We start from the raw sequence: 22,726 nt of genomic DNA, 5'->3' as shown, positions 1-22,726 counted from the left end.
TAATGGTTCTCATTAGGAAAGGTAGCATTGCTAGATGTCTAACTGGTAGTTTCTCGTCCATAGTTCCTCAGCTTCCTTTTTCTTGTTCACAAAGAGGCTGGTGGTGAATAATAATCCATGTATTTTATTGTTTGTAAACATATCTGGTAATCACGTACAATAATAATCATTTAATCTATGTAGGCTAGAAGCTGCATCACCAGTGCCTGAAAGACTGGGCTTTAATTTAGTATCAGCACACAAGTGAATATAAATGATTTATGAATGGACAAGAACACGTTTTTATTGTTTATTGTTAAAAATTCCATTCAAACAAGTTATGATCACATGGTCTCCATCTCTGATTGTAACTTACTGTAACTACACCGACCCTAGTCTAGTCAACTGACTCCATATCCCTATCTCTCTGCTCCTGGGCTTCGTCTTCTTCAGCTGCTGTCTTGTCTCCGTTACACCCCTCTATGTGATTCTTCTCTGGGGCCTTGGTTGCCTCGTTACTGGCCTCTGGGGCCTCAGTGTGTCCATGTGGCTCTGTGGTGGTCTCCTCCTCTTCCTCGTTGTCAAAGAATTCAGGCGGCACGACGTTGGAAAGGGTGAAGGACATTTGAATCTCCTGTAGACGGGCCTTCTGGGCCTTCAGGTCAGCCAGCTCTCTGGTCAGGGGGGTTGCAGGAGCGGGATTTTCAGTAGCAGGAGTTACGACTGCGGGGGTCTCTATAAGAACAGGGGTTACGACTGCGGGGGTCTCTATAGGAGCAGGGGTTTCAGGAGCAGGGGGTTCAGTAGCCCTCGGCTTTTCAGAGGGTGTCTCACTGGGCTTTTCAGTAGCAGGTACCCCTGGATTCTCCTTCTCTTTTGTCTCCACTACACTGGTGGCAGCCGCTGGATTGGCTTCCTGGAGCTTATGAGAGAGACTGTTCCTCTCCTCCTGCAGTGCCCGGCACAGTTTCTCCAGCTTCTGAGTCTTCAAGGTGAACAGCTCAAACTCCTTCTCCTTCAAAGTTTTCTGAATGGGGTAAAAAGATATAGGGTGAGATTCGTCAAGATAAATCACAGCCATCATCCCAAATGTCCTTCTATTCCCTATGTGGTGTCTATAGCAAATAGGGCTATGGTCAAGAGTAGTGCACTGCACGAGGGAATAGGGTGCCATTTGGTACGCAAACACGATCTCCACCATGAGTCAAAGAAGATCTACAGTCATATTTAAGTCTTTGTTGCTTGTTTGTCTTTCATGTCTTTGATAGAGGGGGAACATAAAAGCACACTGGGTAATGGATGAAACGCGTATGGTGTCTTACGTCTGTGAGCATGTCGATAAGAGCTTTGTTGCAGCCCTCGAAACGGCTTTTCCATTGGATAGACTCTTTCTCCAGCTTCCTCATCTTCTTGGACATCTACAAGACAACAAAAAAAAGACAGTTCAATTTAAAAGTAAGGGATAATCAACAAGGGGCTATGCGCTCTACGGAAAATAATGAACTCCGTGGAAGGTATGTTCCACGACACGCTTGCAGAGTTCAACCAACCTTCCACGGAGTTGCATTATTTTCCAGAGAACGCATAGAGCCCAGAGTTGATTATCGCTGTTATACAATGGCTATAATTGAACACATTTGCCGCTAGAAATTTGTTCATTTGCACGTAGAAATCTGTTAAACATCTACTGAAATAGCTCACAAGTTTACTAGATACGACAGTAACTGTCAGCTGCTAGTTTAGCTAACCAAACCATCTGTCCTAGCTTGCTATTATGAATATCGAATTTGACAATGCCAATAATGTTTTCAATTTGACTTTTGCTTTCAAAAGCAGCTCAAACAAAGAACATGTAAGAATGAACTATAGCCACCTACCATGCATCTACCGTGCTTTATTTAAGAAATAAGGCACGGGGGGGGGGGGGGGGGGTATATTGACCATATACCACAAAGCCATGAGGTGTCTTATTGCTATTATAAAATGGTTACCAACCTATTTAGAGAAGTAAAAATAAATGCTTTGTCATACCCGTGGTATACTGTCTGATATACCACGCTATCAGCCAATCAGCATTCATGGCTCAAACCACCCGGTTCATAATGGGTATTATACCCATGGTTCTAATCCTGAATGCTGTATGGTTAAAACTGCTTTCCAGCCTCTGGGTCTGACATATACAGACCCAGATTCGATCCCAGGCTGTGTTGCAGCCGGCTGTGACCGGGAGACCCATGAGGCGGCGCACAATTGGCCCAGCGTCATCCGGCTTAGGGGAGGGTTTGGCCTGCCAGGATGTCCTTGTCCCATTGCGCTCTAGTGACTCCTTATGGTGAGCCTGGTGCAGTGCATGCTGACTTCGGTCAACAACAGTTGTACGGTGTATCCTCCAACACATTGGTGCAGGCTGGCTTCCGGGTTTAGCGAGCAGTGTGTCAAGAAGCAGTGCGGCTTGGCAGGGTCATGTTTCGGAGGCTCTCGTGGCTCTCGACCGTCGCCTCTCCCGAGTCCGTAGGGGAGTTGCAGCGATGGCACAAGACTGTAACTACCAATTGGATATTCTTTTAATTAAGAAAACACATTCCAGCCGGTGTCTATTCCACAAGTTACCACCGGCTAAATCTATGACGTTAAAATGTCTATTTACAATCCACTGTCTCATCAGCCCAGCCAGGGAAATTATAAACTTGATCTGCACTACAAAAGGCATCTAGACATTATCTCACATTTCTTTTAGACTAACATTTAGCGTTCAACAGCGGAAATTTGTTTAAACCTTGTTTTCTGTCTCTCCGACCTTTGCAACATTGTTTCAATATTCAAATTCGATCTCCAGCTGTCCCATAGTAATGAACGTGTCTGGATGAGACACACAGGCAGGCAGCGTTTCTCAGCCAGTCAAAATCATGAATCAGCTGGCATCATCAAAACCAAGTGCAGCTAGTTTGCAGTCTTTCCAGCTTCAGTTCGAAGTGATTGTGTTAGCTGTGTTGTTGGCTAGCTCCCCTGAACAAGACAAGTTTGCAGATTTTCTATGCCAGCCGAAATCGCACCTCATTAGGTCATTGTTATGGATGTACCCAAATAAATGTCACTAGAAAACAGCTTAAACAAATGCAAATGCAGCTACTTAGCGTTTTTTCTGGCTGTACTTTTTTACGTGACTGTAAGTAGCTAGCAAACAAGGGATGAGAACGTCGCCAGCCAGTATGGCAATGTAACATTTAGAACCAACGACTGGGTCCCGTCCATAGATACAGAACAAAAAGACTGAACGACTGGGTCGTGTCTCTGGCAACCGTACCAATAGAACGAACGACCAGCCGGCTTTGGTAACAACCCTACATTTGTGAGTCGGGACTATATCTTTTGGATGAAATAGTATGAATAAATTCATAAAAATAACGTTTTTAATGAAAATACGTCAATTATTATTTGAATATGTTGGTAACCCGTTGTATGAAAGTGATAATGCCCTCAAAGCCGGTGTTTGGAAGATGTATTGGCACGGTTTGCTCTAACAACACCCATACCAATATCCTCCAAACACCAGCTTCTCGGACATTGTCACTTCAATAATGCAAGCTCTAGAATGCCCTTAGAGCCAATCAGATATTAGTATTCAACAATGCCATGGTATAAATAAATGGAATGTATTTGTGCCATGGCAACACCATTGGTCTCATAAGATTATACATAAGGTCATCACTATAGGAGATATACTGAGAGTAAGCATTTGGCTACCTTCTCCATGTCCTGTCTGAAGCTGGCGTACACTCCATTGCTCTTTGACACCGTCCCCTGGATTTCATCAAACTTTTCGGAGTACATGGAAATCTGGAGGGAGAAATGAGAAAGTTAAGTGTGTGCAGCAGTATGTAAAAGAGAGAGAGAGAGGGTAGGGGAGACAGACAGAGAGAGAAAGAGGGGAGAGAGAGAGAGAGGGAAGAAAGACAGAGATAAAGAAACCGTCTCCATTTACCTGGGCCTGCATCCCTTCCTCTTGTTCTTTCAGAATCTGCACCTTCACCTGCGACCGTGCAGCCTTATTTATCAACTTCAAAAAATGTAAAATGAAAATATATCAGTTGTGAATTCTTTGCCTTGTCACTGAATAACATTTTTCCATTATGTTTTTTAATGTGTGTAGCTTATTCCATGCACTGATCTTCAATAATAGACAGCATATGAATACACTGTATGTGATGAAACTCTTCTCATAGTCAATATGACCTGAAAATAAAATATTTTTAAATTGTGTAAAAATCTATTAAGTCAGTCAAGTGCTGCAAGATGCTAACTTACGTGGTCTTTCTCTCGCTTGTGCTTCTCCTCTCCCTCTGCAATGATCATGTTTGCCTGTTCAAGTTTAGTTTCCAACAGCTTCTGCTGCAGGTCTCTATGTTTAAACACCTTTTCCAGGTTCTGTGAGGTAACAACAGGTAGATTGGGCCACTTTCACTGAGACAAACACTACACAGCGTTTCCACAGGAAAAGAGTGGCAATGGCTGGTTTGTATCATTGGTGTATTCCTAGTGGTAATATTTTTGCTTGAAATGTGAACTTTGACATCCCATAACCCGAGCCAAGCTCATCAGACACTAACAATAATGAGAAATGAGACAAATGAACCACTGAGCATGGCCTTGACTCAAGGAGGAGCAAGCTTATATTGTCACACAGTGACCCCTATTGTTGCATGGGCCTGTTGTGTTCAATCATGATGGGTTTCTATCTCAGTTGAGTATTGGATTGATTATAAGTGTGTGAAATGTGTGTGATGTGAAGTGTGTGTGATGGATGTTAGAAAAATACACAAAAGTTGTGTACAATTTAATACTAACATTGTAACATTTGATTTATTTTAAAGCATCTTTGAGATTATCATTGTAATGAAAAACACTATTTAAAATACATGTGTGATTGTGTGTTAATAGACAGTACCAGTCAAAAGTTTGGCCAAACACTTACTTACAAGGTTTTTTTTAAAACTATTTTTCTACATTGTAGAATAATATGAGATTCTTCAAAGTAGCCACCATTTGCCTTGATGACAGCTTTGTACATTCTTGGCATTCTCTCAACCAGCTTCATGAGGTAGTCACCTGGAATGCATTTCAATTAACAGGTGTGCCTTTTTAAGTTAATTTGTGGAATTTCTTTCCTTCCTAATGCATTGAGCCAATCAGTTGTGTTGTGACAAGGTAGGGGTGATATACAGAAGATAGCCCTATTTGGTAAAAGCAAAGAGAAACGACAGTCCATCATTACTTGAAGACATGAAGGTCAGTCAATGCAGAAAATGTAAAGAACTTTGAAAGTTTCTTCAAGTGCAGTCGCAAAAATCGTCAAGCGCTATGATGAAACTGGCTCTAATGAGGACCGCCACAGGAAAGGAAGACCCAGAGTTACCTCTGCTGCAGAGGATAAGTTCATTAGAGTTACCAGACTCAGAAATTGCAGCCCAAATAAATGCTTCAGAGTTCAAGTAACAGTCACATCTCAACATCAACTGTTCAGAGAAGCCTGCTTGAATCAGGCCTTCGTGGTTGAATTGCTGCAAAGAAACCACTACTAAAGGACACCAATAAGAATAATAGACTTGCTTGGGCCAAGAAACACAAGCAATGGACATTAGACAGGTGGAAATCTGTCCTTTGGTCTGATGAGTCCAAATTTGAGATTTTTGGTTCCAACCACCATGTCTTTGTGAGATGATGTCTTTGTGAGGTGACTTTGTGAGTAGGTGAACAGATGATCTCTGCATGTGTGTTTCCCACCGTGAAGCATGGAGGGGAGGTGTGATGTGTGGGGGTGTTTTGCTGGTGACACTGTCAGTGATTTATTTAGAATTCCTTTGTGAACAGATGATCTCTGCATGTGTGTTTCCCACCGTGAAGCATGGAGGGGAGGTGTGATGTGTGGGGGTGTTTTGCTGGTGACACTGTCAGTGATTTATTTAGAATTCAAGGCACACTTAACCATCATGGCTACCACAGCATTCTACAGCGATACACCATTCCATCTGGTTTGCACTTAGTGGGACTATCATTTGTTTTTCAACAGGACAATGACCCAAAACCCACCTCCAGGCTGTGTAGGGGCTATTTGACCAAGGAGAGTGATGGAGCGCTGCATCAGATAATCTGGCCTCCACAATCATGCGACCTCAACCCAATTGAGATGGTTTGGGATAAGTTGGACCACAGAATGAAGGAAAAGCAGCCAACAAGTGCTCAGCATATGTGGGAACTCCTTCAAGACAGTTGAAATGCATTCCCCATGAAGCTGGTTGAGAGAATGCCAAGAGTGTGCAAAGCTGTTTTCAAGGCAAAGGATGGCTACTTTGAAGAATCTCAAATAGAAAATATATTTGGATTTGTTTAACACTTTTTTGGTTACTACATGATTCCACATGTGTTATTTCATAGTTTTGATTTCTTCACTATTATTCTACTATGTATAACACTGAATGAGTAGCTGTGTGCAAACATTTTACTGGTACTGTAAGTAAACACATTCAGTTTAAACTGCACTACAATATCCAGAACGTTTGTAACAGGGCTCCGTACCGCCTCTCTTGCGTCGTACTGGGAGATGAGGCTCTTGAGTTTCTCTGCCAGGTCACTGTTCTCCTGACACAGCTTGGTGTTGCGGGTACTGTGCTCCTCGATCTGGACCTGGATGTCCGTCAGCGTGCTCTGGAAGTGAGTGGTGATGTCCTTCCTCTTCAGGTCGTCCTCCCTACACCTCTGGAGGGTCTCCTCCTGAACAATCACAGAATACAAGATGATGCACCATTAGGGTTTGTCCCCAATGGCACCTTATTCCCTATGTATTGCACTACTTTCTGGTCAAAAGTAGTGCATTACATAGGGAAAAGTATGCCAGTTGGACTCCCAGACAAACTCGTGTAAGGAGTGAATACACAGACAGTGTATTTACATACTAACCATACACCTGCCATAACATTTTAACTTAGTGAGGGCCACTAGTTGTTGCATCAGACCCGGATCAAATAAATATGTAAAAGTATTTGAGATACACTTTGATTTAGCTTGATGTTTGAACATTCAAGGCTAATCCATTGGTTCCATTTTAAAGGGCAAAGTAAATCAATAGCAGTTCAGTTATTTCAAAGTAGTATTTGATGCAATTCTGGTTGGCGGTACTAGTCAGTGGATAGTGGAGTTAGTGGATTTGGCTATTTCAGACACACCTGTTGTTGACAGGTGTATAAAATCAAGCACACAGCCATACAATCTCCATAGACAAACATTGGCAGTAGAATGGCCTTACTGAAGAGCTCAATGACTTTCAACGTGGCACCGTCATAGGATTCCACCTTTCCATCAAGTCAGTCACTCAAATTTATGCCCTGCAAGTGTAAGTCCTGTTATTGTGACGTGGAAACGTGTAGGAGCAACAACGGCTAAGCCGCGAATTGGTAGGCCACACAAGCTCACAGAACGGGACCGCCGAGTACTGAAGCACGTATCACCTAAAAATCGTCTGTCCTCGATTGCAACACTCCCGACCGTATTCCAAACTGCCTCTGGAAGCAACATCAACACAAGAACTGTTTGTCGGGAGCTTCATGAAATAGGTTTCCATGGCCGAGCAGCCGCACACAAGCCTAAGATCACCATGCTCAATGCCAAGCGTCGGCTGGAGTGGTGTAAAGCTCACCGCCATTGGACTCTGGAGCAGTGGAAACGGGTTCTCTAGATTGATGAATCACGCTTCACAATCTGGCAGTCCGACGGACGAATCTGGGCTTGGCAGATGCCAGGAGAATAATGGTCTGTGGCTGTTTTTCATGGTTTGGGGTAGGCCCCTTAGTTCCAGTGAAGGGAAATCTTAACACTACAGCAAACAATGACATTCTAGACGATTCTGTGCTTGCAACTTTGTGGCAACAGTTTGGCAAAGGCCTTTTCCTGTTTCAGCATAACAATTCCCCCGTGCACAAAGCGAGGTCCATACAGAAATGGTTTGTTGAGATCGGTGTGGAAGAACTTGACTGGCCTGCACAGAGCCCCCACCTCAACCTTATCGAACAAATTTGGGATGAATTGGAACTGCGAGCCAGGCCATATCGCCCAACATCAGTGCCCAACCTCACTCATTTTCTTGTGGCTGAATGGAAGAAAGTCCCAGCAGCAATGTTCCTGTCAGGCGTGTGCGTACTTGTGGTGAAGTCAGGTGCAGGAACAGGCGCACACTTTATTTTGGCAGGAGAAAGATTACAGACGGGCGCAGCTGCTTCAAAAACCTCCAGCCAACAAGGCAAAGTGTAAAGCGCACAAAAACAGTCACAAATCGTAAATGTTTAACAATTCAAACAAGCTTCGTGAAAATACACGGAAATAACGCACGCCAACCTGGCGCGTTACAAAACACTTAACACACAAACAATTTCACACAAAGACATGGGGGGGGGGGGGGCAGAGGAATAAATACATGCAGTGTGATTAGAGAATGTAAACCAGGTGTGCAAAACAAGACAAAACAAATGGATAAATGAACAATGCAGCGGCGATGGCTAGAAAGCCGGTGACGACGAACGAACAAGGAGAGGAGCCGACTTCGGAGGAAGTCGTGACAGTTTCAACATCTAGTGGAAAGCCTTCCCAGAAGAGTGGAGGCTGTTATGGCAGCAAAGGGAGGACCAACTCCATTTTAATGCCCATGATTTTGGAATGAGATGTTCGACGAGCAGGTGTCCACATACTTTTGTAGTGTAGTGTCATGTAGTGTAAATCATGCTACAATGAGAGGCTCACCTTGAGGGTCTTGTTGTGTCTCTGCAGCTCCCTACACAGGGACTCCAACTTGCTGCGGGCCAGAACAGCCCTGCTGTGTTCACTCTGGAGCTGGTCCTTCTCTTTCATCACCTGGAGAAGCTTCTTCTGCAGAAACTTCAGCTGCTTCTGGTCACCCCGGTGCTCATCCAGCTACACACACACACACACACAAATAAAGACACAGAAACACAAACCCACACACATACATCATTTTTCCTCTTCACAAACAAAACAAATCTATGTAGTATAAAGTGCATTCTGAAAGTATTCAGACCCCTTAACTTTTTCCACATTTTGTTACGTTACAGATTTTTTTTCTCATCAATCTACACAATTCCCCATAATGACAAAGCGAGAGAAAAAAAATGATTTTTTTGCAAGTAAAAAACAGAAATACCTTTTTTACATCAGTATTCAGACCCTTTGCTAAAAAAAATCTAAATTGAGCTCAGGTGCATCCTGTTTCCATTGATCATCCTTGAGATGTTTCTGCAACTTGATTAGAATCCACCTTTGGTAAATTCAATTGATTGGACATGATTTGGAAAGATAATTTGGAAAGGCACACATCTGTCTATATAATATCCCACAGTTGAAAATGCATGTCAGAGCAAAAACCAGGCCATGAGTTCAGATGAATTGTCCGTAGAGCTCCGAGTCAAGATTGTGTCAAGGCACAGATCTGGGGAAGGGTATCAAAACATTTCTGCAGCATTAAAGGTCCTCAAAAACACAGTGGCCTCCATCATTCTTAAATGGAAGAAGTTTGGAACCACCAAGACTCTTCCTAGAGCTGGCCGCCCGGCCAAACTGAGCAATCTGGGGAGAAGGGCTTTGGTCAGTGAGGTGACGAAGAGTCTGACCGTCACTCTGTCAGAGCTCTAGAGTTCCTCTGTGGAGATGGGAGAACCTTCCAGAAGGACAACCATCTCTGCAGCACTCCACCAATCAGGCATTTAGGGTAGAGTGGCCAGATGGAAGCCACTCCTCAGTAAAAGGCACACAATAGCCTGCTTGGAGTTTGCCAAAAGGTACCTAAAGGACTCTCAGACCATGAGAAACAAGATTCTCTGGTCTGATGAAACCAAGATTGAACTCTTCGGCTTGAGTGCCAAGCGTCATGTCTTGAGGAAACCTGGCACCATCCCTACAGTGAAGCATGGTGGTAGCAGCATCATGCTGTGGGGATGTTTTTCAGAGGCAGGGACTGGGAGACTAGTCAGGATTGATGGAAGGATGAATGGAGCAAAGAGATACTTGATGAAAACCTGCTCCAGAGCGCTCAGGACCTCAGACTGGGGCGAAGGTTCAGCTTCCAACAGGACAACAACCCTGTGACGCTGTACAGTGACGCTCCCCATCCAACCTGACAGAGCTTTAGAGGATCTACAGAGAAGAATGGCAGAAACTCCCCAAATACAGGTTTGCTGAGCTTGTAGCTTCATACCCAAGAAGACTCGAGGCTGTAATTGCTGCCAAAGGTGCTTCAACAAAGTACTGAGTAACGGGACTGAATACTCATGTAAATGTGATATTTCGTTTATTTTCATGCAAAAATGTCTAAAAACCTGTTTTCACTTTGTCATTATGGTGTATTGTGTGTAGATTGATGAGGGGAAAAAACTATTTAATCCATTTTACAATAAATCTGTAACATAACAAAATGTGAAAAAGGTCAAGTGGTCTGAATACTTTCTGAATCCACTGTACGTCTAGACCAGAGATGGCCCACCTTTTGAAAACCCTCGGATTAAATGTTATATTTATTTGGAATCAGTCGGGGTCTCTGTTTAATGTTGCGAAATATAATAGTAGAATACACAAGGTGCAATTTCGAAATGTTGTTGTGCATCAGCAGTTCTCTCTTGTTATGTCAGTCACTGATAGTCACTCAATTAGCCCATGTCAGCTAACATATTTTAGATCAGTACGTTAGTCTAGCGGCAAGCTATCTTAATTTGGTAATCCCGGTTGAATTACCACCCGGGGGGCCTGGATTGATTTTATTAGTCAGTCTCACTCAGATATCACACTAAAAACTACAAACATTTCTCTCCGCTGTCATGACGTGCCCTGTGGGAAGGATCATAGCTCTCTCTCTCTCTCTCCCTCTCTCCATCTCTCTCTCTCTCTCTCCCTCTCCCCCTCTCTCTCTCCCTCTCCCTCTCCCTCTCTCTCAAACTGCCACACCCCTTCACACAGGGTGTGAACAGTCTTTAGACATAGTTTCAGGCTTTTTGGATATAAAGAGAATCTTTATGGAACAAAACAAACATTTATTGTGTGACTGGGAGTCTCGTGAGTGCAAACATACAAAGATCATCAAAGGTAAGCAATTATTTTTATTGCTTTTCTGACTTTCGTGACCAATCTACTTTGCTGCTAGCTGTTTGTAATGTTTTGTCTGCTGAGAGCTGTCCTCACATAATCACATGGTTTGCTTTCACCGTAAAGCTTTTTTGAAATCTGACACGCCAGGTGGATTAACAACAAGCTAAGCTGTGTTTTGGTACATTGCACTTGTGATTTCATGAAAATTAAATATTTTTAGTTATTTAATTTTATTTTGGCGCTCTGCAATTCACCGGATGTTGATGAAAATGATCCCACTAAAGGGATCGGTGCTCCAAGATTAAAAAACAACAAGAAAATGATGCCGTCTGGTTTGCTTAATACAAGGAACTTGAAATTATTTATACTTTTACTTTTACTTTTGCTACTTAAGTATATTTAAAAACAAATACTTTTAGACTTTTACTCAAGTAGTATTTTACTGGGTAACTTTCACTTTTACTTGAGTCATTTTCTATTAAGATGTCTTTACTTTTACCCAAGTATGACAATTGGGTACTTTTTCCATCAGCACTAACTCTGAAGCATGGATCAACACTACCTCATGGATCAGCATGCCCCGCTCACCAGCTCAGCATGTTTCTTGATGATGGCCTCCAGTTTCTGCTCTGGAGTGCCGAGCTTGTTCAAACTCTGCATCAATAGCATGGCCTCTTTACCTGAACAGAGATCATGTTATAGTACAGTTAATAACACAAAAACTATTGATACACTGTAACACTAGAACTATTGATACACTGTAACACTGGAACTATTGATACACTGTAACACTAGAACTATTGATACACTGTAACACTGGAACTATTGATACACTGTAACACTAGAACTATTGATACACTGTAACACTGGAACTATTGATACACTGTAACACTAGAACCATTGATACACTGTAACACTAGAACTATTGATACACTGTAACACTAGAACTATTGATACTGCAACACTAGAACTATTGATACTGCAACACTAGAACTATTGATACACTGTAACACTAGAACTATTGATACACTGTAACACTGGAACTATTGATACACTGTAACACTGTAACTATTGATACACTGTAACACTAGAACTATTGATACACTGTAACACTAGAACTATTGATACACTGTAACACTGGAACTATTGATACACTGTAACACTAGAACTATTGATACACTGTAACACTGGAACTATTGATACACTGTAACACTAGAACCATTGATACACTGTAACACTAGAACTATTGATACACTGTAACACTAGAACTATTGATACTGCAACACTAGAACTATTGATACTGCAACACTAGAACTATTGATACTGCAACACTAGAACTATTGATACTGCAACACTAGAACTATTGATACTGCAACACTAGAACTATTGATACACTGTAACACTAGAACTATTGATACACTGTAACACTAGAACTATTGATACACTGTAACACTGTAACTATTGATACACTGTAACACTGTAACTATTGATACACTGTAACACTGTAACTATTGATACACTGTAACACTGTAACTATTGATACACTGTAACACTAGAACTATTGATACACTGTAACACTAGAACTATTGATACTGCAACACTAGAACTATTGATACACTGTAACACTGTAACTATTGATACACTGTAACACTGTAACTATTGATACACTGTAACACTGTAACTATTGATACACTGTAACACTGTAACTATTGATACACTGTAACACTAGAACTATTGATACACTGTAACACTGTAACTATTGATACACTGTAACACTGTAACTATTGATACACTGTAACACTGTAACTATTGATACACTGTAACACTGTAACTATTGATACACTGTAACACTAGAACTATTGATACACTGTAACACTGTAACTATTGATACACTGTAACACTAGAACTATTGACACACTGTAACACTGTAACTATTGATACACTGTAACACTAGAACTATTGACACACTGTAACACTGTAACTATTGATACACTGTAACACTAGAACTATTGACACACTGTAACACTAGAACTATTGATACACTGTAACACTGTAACTATTGATACACTGTAACACTAGAACTATTGACACACTGTAACACTGTAACTATTGATACACTGTAACACTAGAACTATTGACACACTGTAACACTAGAACTATTGATACACTGTAACACTGTAACTATTGATACACTGTAACACTAGAACTATTGACACACTGTAACACTGTAACTATTGATACACTGTAACACTAGAACTATTGACACACTGTAACACTGTAACTATTGATACACTGTAACACTAGAACTATTGATACACTGTAACACTAGAACTATTGATACACTGTAACACTAGAACTATTGATACACTGTAACACTAGAACTATTGATACACTGTAACACTGTAACTATTGATACACTGGAACACTGGAACTATTGATACACTGTAACACTGGAACTATTGACACACTGTAACACTAGAACTATTGATACACTGTAACACTAGAACTATTGATACACTGTAACACTGTAACTATTGACACACTGTAACACTAGAACTATTGATACACTGTAACACTGTAACTATTGATACACTGTAACACTGTAACTATTGAAACACTGTAACACTAGAACTATTGATACACTGTAACACTAGAACTATTGATACACTGTAACACTAGAACTATTGACACACTGTAACACTAGAACTATTGATACACTGTAACACTGTAACTATTGATACACTGTAACACTGTAACTATTGACACACTGTAACACTGTAACTATTGATACACTGTAACACTAGAACTATTGATACACTGTAACACTAGAACTATTGATACACTGTAACACTAGAACTATTGATACACTGTAACACTAGAACTATTGATACACTGTAACACTAGAACTATTGATACACTGTAACACTGTAACTATTGATACACTGTAACACTGTAACTATTGACACACTGTAACACTGTAACTATTGATACACTGTAACACTAGAACTATTGATACACTGTAACACTAGAACTATTGATACACTGTAACACTGTAACTATTGATACACTGTAACACTGGAACTATTGACACACTGTAACACTGTAACTATTGATACACTGTAACACTGTAACTATTGATACACTGTAACACTAGAACTATTGACACACTGTAACACTAGAACTATTGATACACTGTAACACTAGAACTATTGATACACTGTAACACTAGAACTATTGATACACTGTAACACTAGAACTATTGATACACTGTAACACTGTAACTATTGATACACTGGAACACTGGAACTATTGATACACTGTAACACTGGAACTATTGACACACTGTAACACTAGAACTATTGATACACTGTAACACTAGAACTATTGATACACTGTAACACTGTAACTATTGACACACTGTAACACTAGAACTATTGATACACTGTAACACTGTAACTATTGATACACTGTAACACTGTAACTATTGATACACTGTAACACTAGAACTATTGATACACTGTAACACTAGAACTATTGATACACTGTAACACTAGAACTATTGACACACTGTAACACTAGAACTATTGATACACTGTAACACTGTAACTATTGATACACTGTAACACTGTAACTATTGACACACTGTAACACTGTAACTATTGATACACTGTAACACTAGAACTATTGATACACTGTAACACTAGAACTATTGATACACTGTAACACTAGAACTATTGATACACTGTAACACTAGAACTATTGATACACTGTAACACTAGAACTATTGATACACTGTAACACTGTAACTATTGATACACTGTAACACTGTAACTATTGACACACTGTAACACTGTAACTATTGATACACTGTAACACTAGAACTATTGATACACTGTAACACTAGAACTATTGATACACTGTAACACTGTAACTATTGATACACTGTAACACTGGAACTATTGACACACTGTAACACTGTAACTATTGATACACTGTAACACTGTAACTATTGATACACTGTAACACTAGAACTATTGACACACTGTAACACTAGAACTATTGATACACTGTAACACTAGAACTATTGATACACTGTAACACTAGAACTATTGACACACTGTAACACTAGAACTATTGATACACTGTAACACTAGAACTATTGATACACTGTAACACTGTAACTATTGATACACTGTAACACTGGAACTATTGACACACTGTAACACTATAACTATTGATACACTGTAACACTGTAACTATTGATACACTGTAACACTAGAACTATTGACACACTGTAACACTAGAACTATTGATACACTGTAACACTAGAACTATTGATACACTGTAACACTAGAACTATTGATACACTGTAACACTAGAACTATTGATACACTGTAACACTAGAACTATTGATACACTGTAACACTGTAACTATTGATACACTGTAACACTGGAACTATTGACACACTGTAACACTAGAACTATTGAAGCTGAATAGAACCAAAGAAGAAGAAGAAAATAACCCACCAAGGCTTTTCAGCATCTTCTTCTCTAGTTTCTGGTCCTTGGCAGAGCTCTTCTTAGTGACCTGCTCCTTCAGCGCCTCCTCTTCCACCTCCTCCTGCTCCGTGGGCTCCTCGCTGGCCTCCTGGTAGGTACTGATGATGTCCTCTAGCTGCTTGCTCAGGTCCTCTGTCAAGTCCACCTGACCCTGACCCTGGGCTGGCTCCCCCTGGCCACTCACCTGACAAGTCTCCATTCTGATAGACTAGCAACGAGAGAGAGAGAATGATACAGCATATAATTAGAATGACTAAAACTAATGTGGTTATATTCTAGTTCAATGTTTCTATGAAGGATGGTCATTAAGGAGACAAGACCTAGAGACTATGCGCTATTACACAAACTCACAATGCAAATCCCCCGATTGGTTCCTCATGCTCGGGTAATAAAAGCAATAAAATACGCTGAGTGTACAAAACATTAGGAACACCTTCCTAATATTGAGTTACACTCTCCTTTTGCCCTCAGAACAGCCTTAAATAGTTGGGCATGGACTCTACAAGTTGTTGAAAGTGTTCCACAGGGATGCTGGCCCATGTTGACTCCAATGCTCCCCACATTTGAGTCTAGTCGGCTGGATGTCCTTTAGGTGGAGGACCATTATCGATACACACTGGAAACTGTTGAGCGTGAAAAACGCAGCAGCGTTGCAGTTCTTGACACACTCAAATCGGTGCACCTGGCACCCACTACAATACCCCTGTTCAAAGGCACTTAAATATTTTGTCTTCCCCATTCACCCTCTGAATGACTCACGTACATAATCCATGTCTCAATTGTCTCAAGGCTTAAAAATCCTTATTTCACCTGTCTCCTCCCCTTCATCTACACTGATTTGAAGTGGGTTTAACAAGTGACATCAATAAGGGATCATAGCTTTCACCTGAATTCACCTGGTCAGTCTACGTCGTGGAAAGAGCACGTGTTCCTAATGTTTTGTCCACTCAGTGTATACTAATATACTTCTACTATTATACTACTGCATAAGGGGAAAACATTCAAGCCAAGGTCAATCCAAACTTCAACAGAATAGCTTTAACATCATTTCCAATATTATTAAATCTGTTTTCTCTTGATGTGTATCTATTTAATGACCCTAAATGACATAGTCAATCAGATTCACAACTTATAATATATCAACTGAAGTCTGGTGGTAGAGCTTGACTGTGGCCTGTTTATGTGCATATAATTAGTCTGCTGCCTGGGTGCAAAGCCTCTACTCATTCTCCACTTCCCGCTGCTCAGTGCTTTCACAGGCAGAGCTGAGTTGTCAGAGCACTTGCCACCTGTTCTGGGCACACATGCTATTTTAGGAACTTCTTAATATGGTCATGTTATTTATTTATTTCAAAACCTCACTTTAGTTGGTGTAAATTGTAGTAGTATATGGATTGATGAAACTAATACCCAGAACAGTGAGTACACAGCAGAGTTGCAGTTGCATTTTGCCCAGAAGAAGTAACACATCTATTTTTATTGTAATCCTATATTCCACAGCTTCCTGTCTAAAAATGGGACTCTTTTGCATGTGTGTGTATTTCTAATGAATCTTTCAGATAGAGCAGTGTGATTGGACATCGCCCTCCAAGCAGCCTGCCTAATCCATTCCACCAATGACTTTTGGAACCGAACACTAATTTGATACAACAGTAGGCCTATATTGTAATTGACAAGTTCACGTAAAAATGTCAAAGAACAAGTGGTCCACCGCAACACAAACTGTACACTACTTCACAAATATGACGAATCTGTTACCCATTCCAAAAAATACAAATAGCTTATCCAAAATACTTTCAAACAAATCCCCACAATGCCACAGGAACACCCATGAAAATAGTTCTGTCTACATCCCACCCAAAACACAAAACGCATACGAGATATTGAAATGATTCTTACCGGAAGGTCCTGGAAGGTCTTACCAGAAGGTCCTGGGTATATGAGAAAGACAAGGAGAAATGAGAAGGAGGAAAAGAGCGAGAGAGAGAGGGGGGGGGGGGGGTCTGGCCCACATATAGAACAGCTGTGAAAAGACCTCAAAATAAACCCCAGGGACACAACTGACACCAACACAGAGAGAGGGACAGGGGAACATACTGACACAAACACAGAGAGGGACAAGGACACAACTGACACCAACACAGAGAGAAGGACAGGGACACAACTGACACCAACACAGAGAGAAGGACAGGGACACAACTGACACCAACACAGAGAGGGACAAGGACACAACTGACACTAACACAGAGAGAGGGACAGGGGAACATACTGACACCAACACATAGGGACAGGGACGCAACTGACACGAACACAGAGAGAGGGACAGGGACACAACTGACACCAACACAGAGAGAGGGACAGGGGGACATACTGACACCAACACAGAGAGGGACAGGGACACAACTGACACCAACACAGAGAGAAGGACAGGGACATAACTGACACCAACACAGAGAGGGACAAGGACACAACTGACACCAACACAGAGAGAGGGACAGAGGAACATACTGACACCAACACAGAGGGACAGGGACGCAACTGACACGAACACAGAAAGACAGGGGAACTTACTGACACCAACACAGAGAGAGGGACAGGGGAACATACTGACACCAACATAGAGAGGGACAGGGACAAAACTGACACCAACACAGAGAGAGGGACAGGGGAACATACTGACACCAACAGAGAGAGAGGGACAGGGACACAACTGACACCAACACAGAGAGAGGGACAGGGGAACATACTGACACCAACACAGAGAGGGGGACAGGGACACAACTGACACCAACACAGAGAGGGACAGGGACACAACTGACACCAACACAGAGAGAGAGACAGTGGAACATACTGACACCAACACAGAGAGAGAGACAGGGACACAACTGACACCAACACAGAGAGAGTGACAGGGACAAAACTGACACCAACGCAGAGAGACAGGAACAGGGACACAACTGACACCAACACAAAGAGACAGGGACATAACTGACACCAACACAGAGAGAAGGACAGGGACACAACTGACACCAACACAGAGAGAAGGACAGGGACACAACTGACACCAACACAGAGAGGGACAAGGACACAACAGACACTAACACAGAGACAGGGACAGGGGAACATACTGACACCAACACATAGGGACAGGGACGCAACTGACACGAACACAGAGAGAGGGACAGGGACACAACTGACACCAACACAGAGAGAGGGACAGGGGGACATACTGACACCAACACAGAGAGGGACAGGGACACAACTGACACCAACACAGAGAGAAGGACAGGGACATAACTGACACCAACACAGAGAAGGACAAGGACACAACTGACACCAACACAGAGAGAGGGACAGAGGAACATACTGACACCAACACAGAGGGACAGGGACGCAACTGACACGAACACAGAAAGACAGGGGAACTTACTGACACCAACACAGAGAGAGGGACAGGGGAACATACTGACACCAACATAGAGAGGGACAGGGACAAAACTGACACCAACACAGAGAGAGGGACAGGGGAACATACTGACACCAACAGAGAGAGAGGGACAGGGACACAACTGACACCAACACAGAGAGAGGGACAGGGGAACATACTGACACCAACACAGAGAGGGGGACAGGGACACAACTGACACCAACACAGAGAGGGACAGGGACACAACTGACACCAACACAGAGAGAGAGACAGTGGAACATACTGACACCAACACAGAGAGAGAGACAGGGACACAACTGACACCAACACAGAGAGAGTGACAGGGACAAAACTGACACCAACGCAGAGAGACAGGAACAGGGACACAACTGACACCAACACAAAGAGACAGGGACATAACTGACACCAACACAGAGAGACAGGGGAACATACTGACACCAACACAGAGGGGGACAGGGACACAACTGACACCAACACAGAGAGAGGGACAGGGGAACATACTGACACCAACACAGAGGGACAGGGACGCAACTGACACCAACACAGAGAGACAGCGGAACATACTGACACCAACACAGAGAGACAGGGGAACATACTGACACCAACACAGAGACAGGGGAACATACTGACACCAACACAGAGGGGGACAGGGACACAACTGACACCAACACAAAGAGACAGGGACATAACTGACACCAACACAGAGAGAGGGACAATGGAACATACTGACACTAACACAGAGAGAGGGACAATGGAACATACTGACACCAACACAGAGAGAGGGACAATGGAACATACTGACACCAACACAGAGAGAGGGACAATGGAACATACTGACACCAACAGAGAGAGAGGGACAGGGACACAACTGACACGAACACAGAGAGGGACAGGGACACAACTGACACCAACACAGAGAGAGAGACAGGGACACAACTGACACCAACACAGAGAGAGGGACAGGGGAACATACTGACACCAACACAGAGAGAAGGACAGGGACACATACTGACACCAACACAGAGAGAGGGACAGGGGAACATACTGACACCAACACAGAGAGAGGGACAGGGGAACACACTGACAGCAATAGAGAGAGAGACAGGGGAACATACTGACACCAATAGAGAAAGAGAGACAGGGGAACATACTGTCACCAATAGAGAGAGAGACAGGGGAACATACTGACACCAATAGAGAGAGAGAGAGGGGGGGGGGAACATACTGACACCAGTAGAGAGAGAGAGGAGAACATACTGACACCAGTAGAGAGAGAGACAGAGGAACATACTGACACCAATAGAGAGAGAGAGAGAGAGAGAGAGAGAGAGAGAGAGGGGGAACATACTGACACCAGTAGAGAGAGAGAGGAGAACATACTGACACCAATAGAGAGAGAGACAGAGGAACATACTGACACCAATAGAGAGAGACAGGGGAACATACTGACACCAGTAGAGAGAGAGGCAGAGGAACATACTGACACCAGGAGAGAGAGAGAGAGAGAGAGAGAGAGAGAGAGAGAGAGAGAGAGAGAGAGAGAGAGAGGGAACATACTGACACCAGTAGAGAGAGAGAGCGAGGGGAACATACTGACACCAGTAGAGAGAGAGACAGAGGAACATACTGACCCCAGTAGAGAGAGAGACAGAGGAACATACTGACACCAGTAGAGAGAGAGACAGAGGAACGTATAAATGTCTTTCCTTGATGAGGACGTCCCACAATGAAACCACACAAACGTATGCTTCCAAGATTGTAATGACCTAAAGACAAGAGTGAGGTTGATATTGACCAAGACACTTTAAGGACTTTGCAACAGTACAATTTAGCTCTATACATGAGACAACCAGCAATCCTGTTTTACTCACTCTGCAGCAACCAGCAACCATGTTTTACTCACTCTGTAGCAACCAGCAACCAGCAACCATGTTTTACTCACTCTGCAGCAACCAGCAACCAGCAACCATTGTTTACTCACTCTGTAGCAACCAGCAACCATGTTTTACTCACTCTGCAGCAACCATGTTTTACTCACTCTGTAGCAACCAGCAACCATGTTTTACTCACTCTGCAGCAACCGGCAACCATGTTTTACTCACTCTGTAGCAACCAGCAACCATGTTTTACTCACTCTGCAGCAACCAGCAACCATGTTTAACTCACTCTGTAGCAACCAGCAACCATGTTTTACTCACTCTGCAGCAACCAGCAACCATGTTTTACTCACTCTGTAGCAACCAGCAACCATGTTTTACTCACTCTGTAGCAACCAGCAACCATCGTTTACTCACTCTGTAGCAACCAGCAACCATGTTTTACTCACTCTGTAGCAACCAGCAACCAGCAACCATCGTTTACTCACTCTGTAGCAACCAGCAACCATGTTTTACCCACTCTGTAGCAACCAGCAACCATGTTTTACTCACTCTGTAGCAACCAGCAACCATCATTTACTCACTCTGTAGCAACCAGCAACCATGTTTTACTCACTCTGCAGCAACCAGCAACCATGTTTTACTCACTCTGTAGCAACCAGCAACCATGCTTTACTCACTCTGTAGCAACCAAAAACCATCATTTACTCACTCTGTAGCAACCAGCAACCATGTTTTACTCACTCTGCAGCAACCAGCAACCATGTTTTACTCACTCTGTAGCAACCAGCAACCATGCTTTACTCACTCTGTAGCAACCAGCAACCATCATTTACTCACTCTGTAGCAACCAGCAACCATGTTTTACTCACTCTGCAGCAACCAGCAACCATGTTTTACTCACTCTGTAGCAACCAGCAACCATGCTTTACTCACTCTGTAGCAACCAACAACCATCATTTACTCACTCTGTAGCAACCAGCAACCATCATTTACTCACTCTGCCGCAACCAGCAACCATGTTTTACTCACTCTGCAGCAACCATGTTTTACTCACTCTGCAGCAACCAGCAACCATGTTTTACTCACTCTGCAGCAACCATGTTTTACTCACTCTGTAGCAACCAGCAACCATGTTTTACTCACTCTGCAGCAACCAGCAACCATGTTTTACTCACTCTGCAGCAACCAGCAACCATGTTTTACTCACTCTGCAGCAACCAGCAACAGAATTCATAGAGAGCTGAGACATTTTATGACCAATATACACACGAAATCCATTGTATAATTGATAATTGTGTTTAGTAACAGTGGCTGGATTAGAAATGATTGTATTTAGGTGCAAGTCCGCCCCTTTGTCAGAGTAAGCGCTGTCTGTAGTGACTATTCCTCACCAGAGGATGTCAGTAGAATATGAAACATGAATCTATCTATCACTCTATTCTATAGTTCTCCCTGCCAGAGGAGTGATATAATCTGAAACCTCACTGGGCTCGCTCTAATCCTAAACAACTGTAGATTATGCTATAGATTATGTAGATGGTTTTGGACATTCATTATCGACCAGCACAAAGGTAAAGCTTTAAGGAGACACATTACTGATAATGTTATTAATACTCGGTTCAAAATAATCTGCAGTACGTTCACATTCATAAATGATTGAGAACGAAGTATATTCATTTAAAAGCCATTTAAAATTAATTTCATTAAGACAGAAATAGAG

General features: G+C 42.4%; 1 protein-coding gene across 1 annotated transcript; it reads right to left on the bottom strand.

Annotated features, from left to right (window-relative positions):
* Window positions 1-275: 275 nt before the first annotated feature.
* Window positions 276-19,477, bottom strand: txlnbb (taxilin beta b). Its single transcript, XM_036962906.2, has 10 exons — window positions 17,578-19,477; window positions 15,646-15,886; window positions 11,707-11,798; window positions 8,767-8,937; window positions 6,553-6,747; window positions 4,285-4,404; window positions 3,962-4,036; window positions 3,724-3,816; window positions 1,302-1,397; window positions 276-1,006 (listed from the first exon to the last, which is right to left on the bottom strand). The coding sequence occupies exons 2-10, from the start codon at window positions 15,875-15,877 to the stop codon at window positions 377-379; spliced, it is 1,704 nt and encodes a 567-aa protein (XP_036818801.1). The 5' UTR covers window positions 15,878-15,886; window positions 17,578-19,477; the 3' UTR covers window positions 276-376.
* Window positions 19,478-22,726: the final 3,249 nt, after the last annotated feature.

Source organism: Oncorhynchus mykiss, chromosome 25 (assembly GCF_057628025.1).
Source record: "Oncorhynchus mykiss isolate SJ-2025 chromosome 25, ASM5762802v1, whole genome shotgun sequence".
NCBI lineage: Eukaryota > Metazoa > Chordata > Actinopteri > Salmoniformes > Salmonidae > Oncorhynchus > Oncorhynchus mykiss.
This window is presented reverse-complemented; position numbering and strand designations above follow the sequence as displayed.

Coding starts and splice junctions, on each gene's coding strand:
- txlnbb (XM_036962906.2), bottom strand. CDS start 15,877: ATGGAGACTTGTCAGGTGAGTGGCCAGGGGGAGCCAGCCCAGGGTCAG. Junction 8,938..11,706: donor TCAAGAAACATGCTGAGCTG/GTGAGCGGGGCA, acceptor GTGTGTGTGTAG/CTGGATGAGCACCGGGGTGA. Junction 1,398..3,723: donor TCAGACAGGACATGGAGAAG/GTAGCCAAATGC, acceptor GTTGTCTTGTAG/ATGTCCAAGAAGATGAGGAA.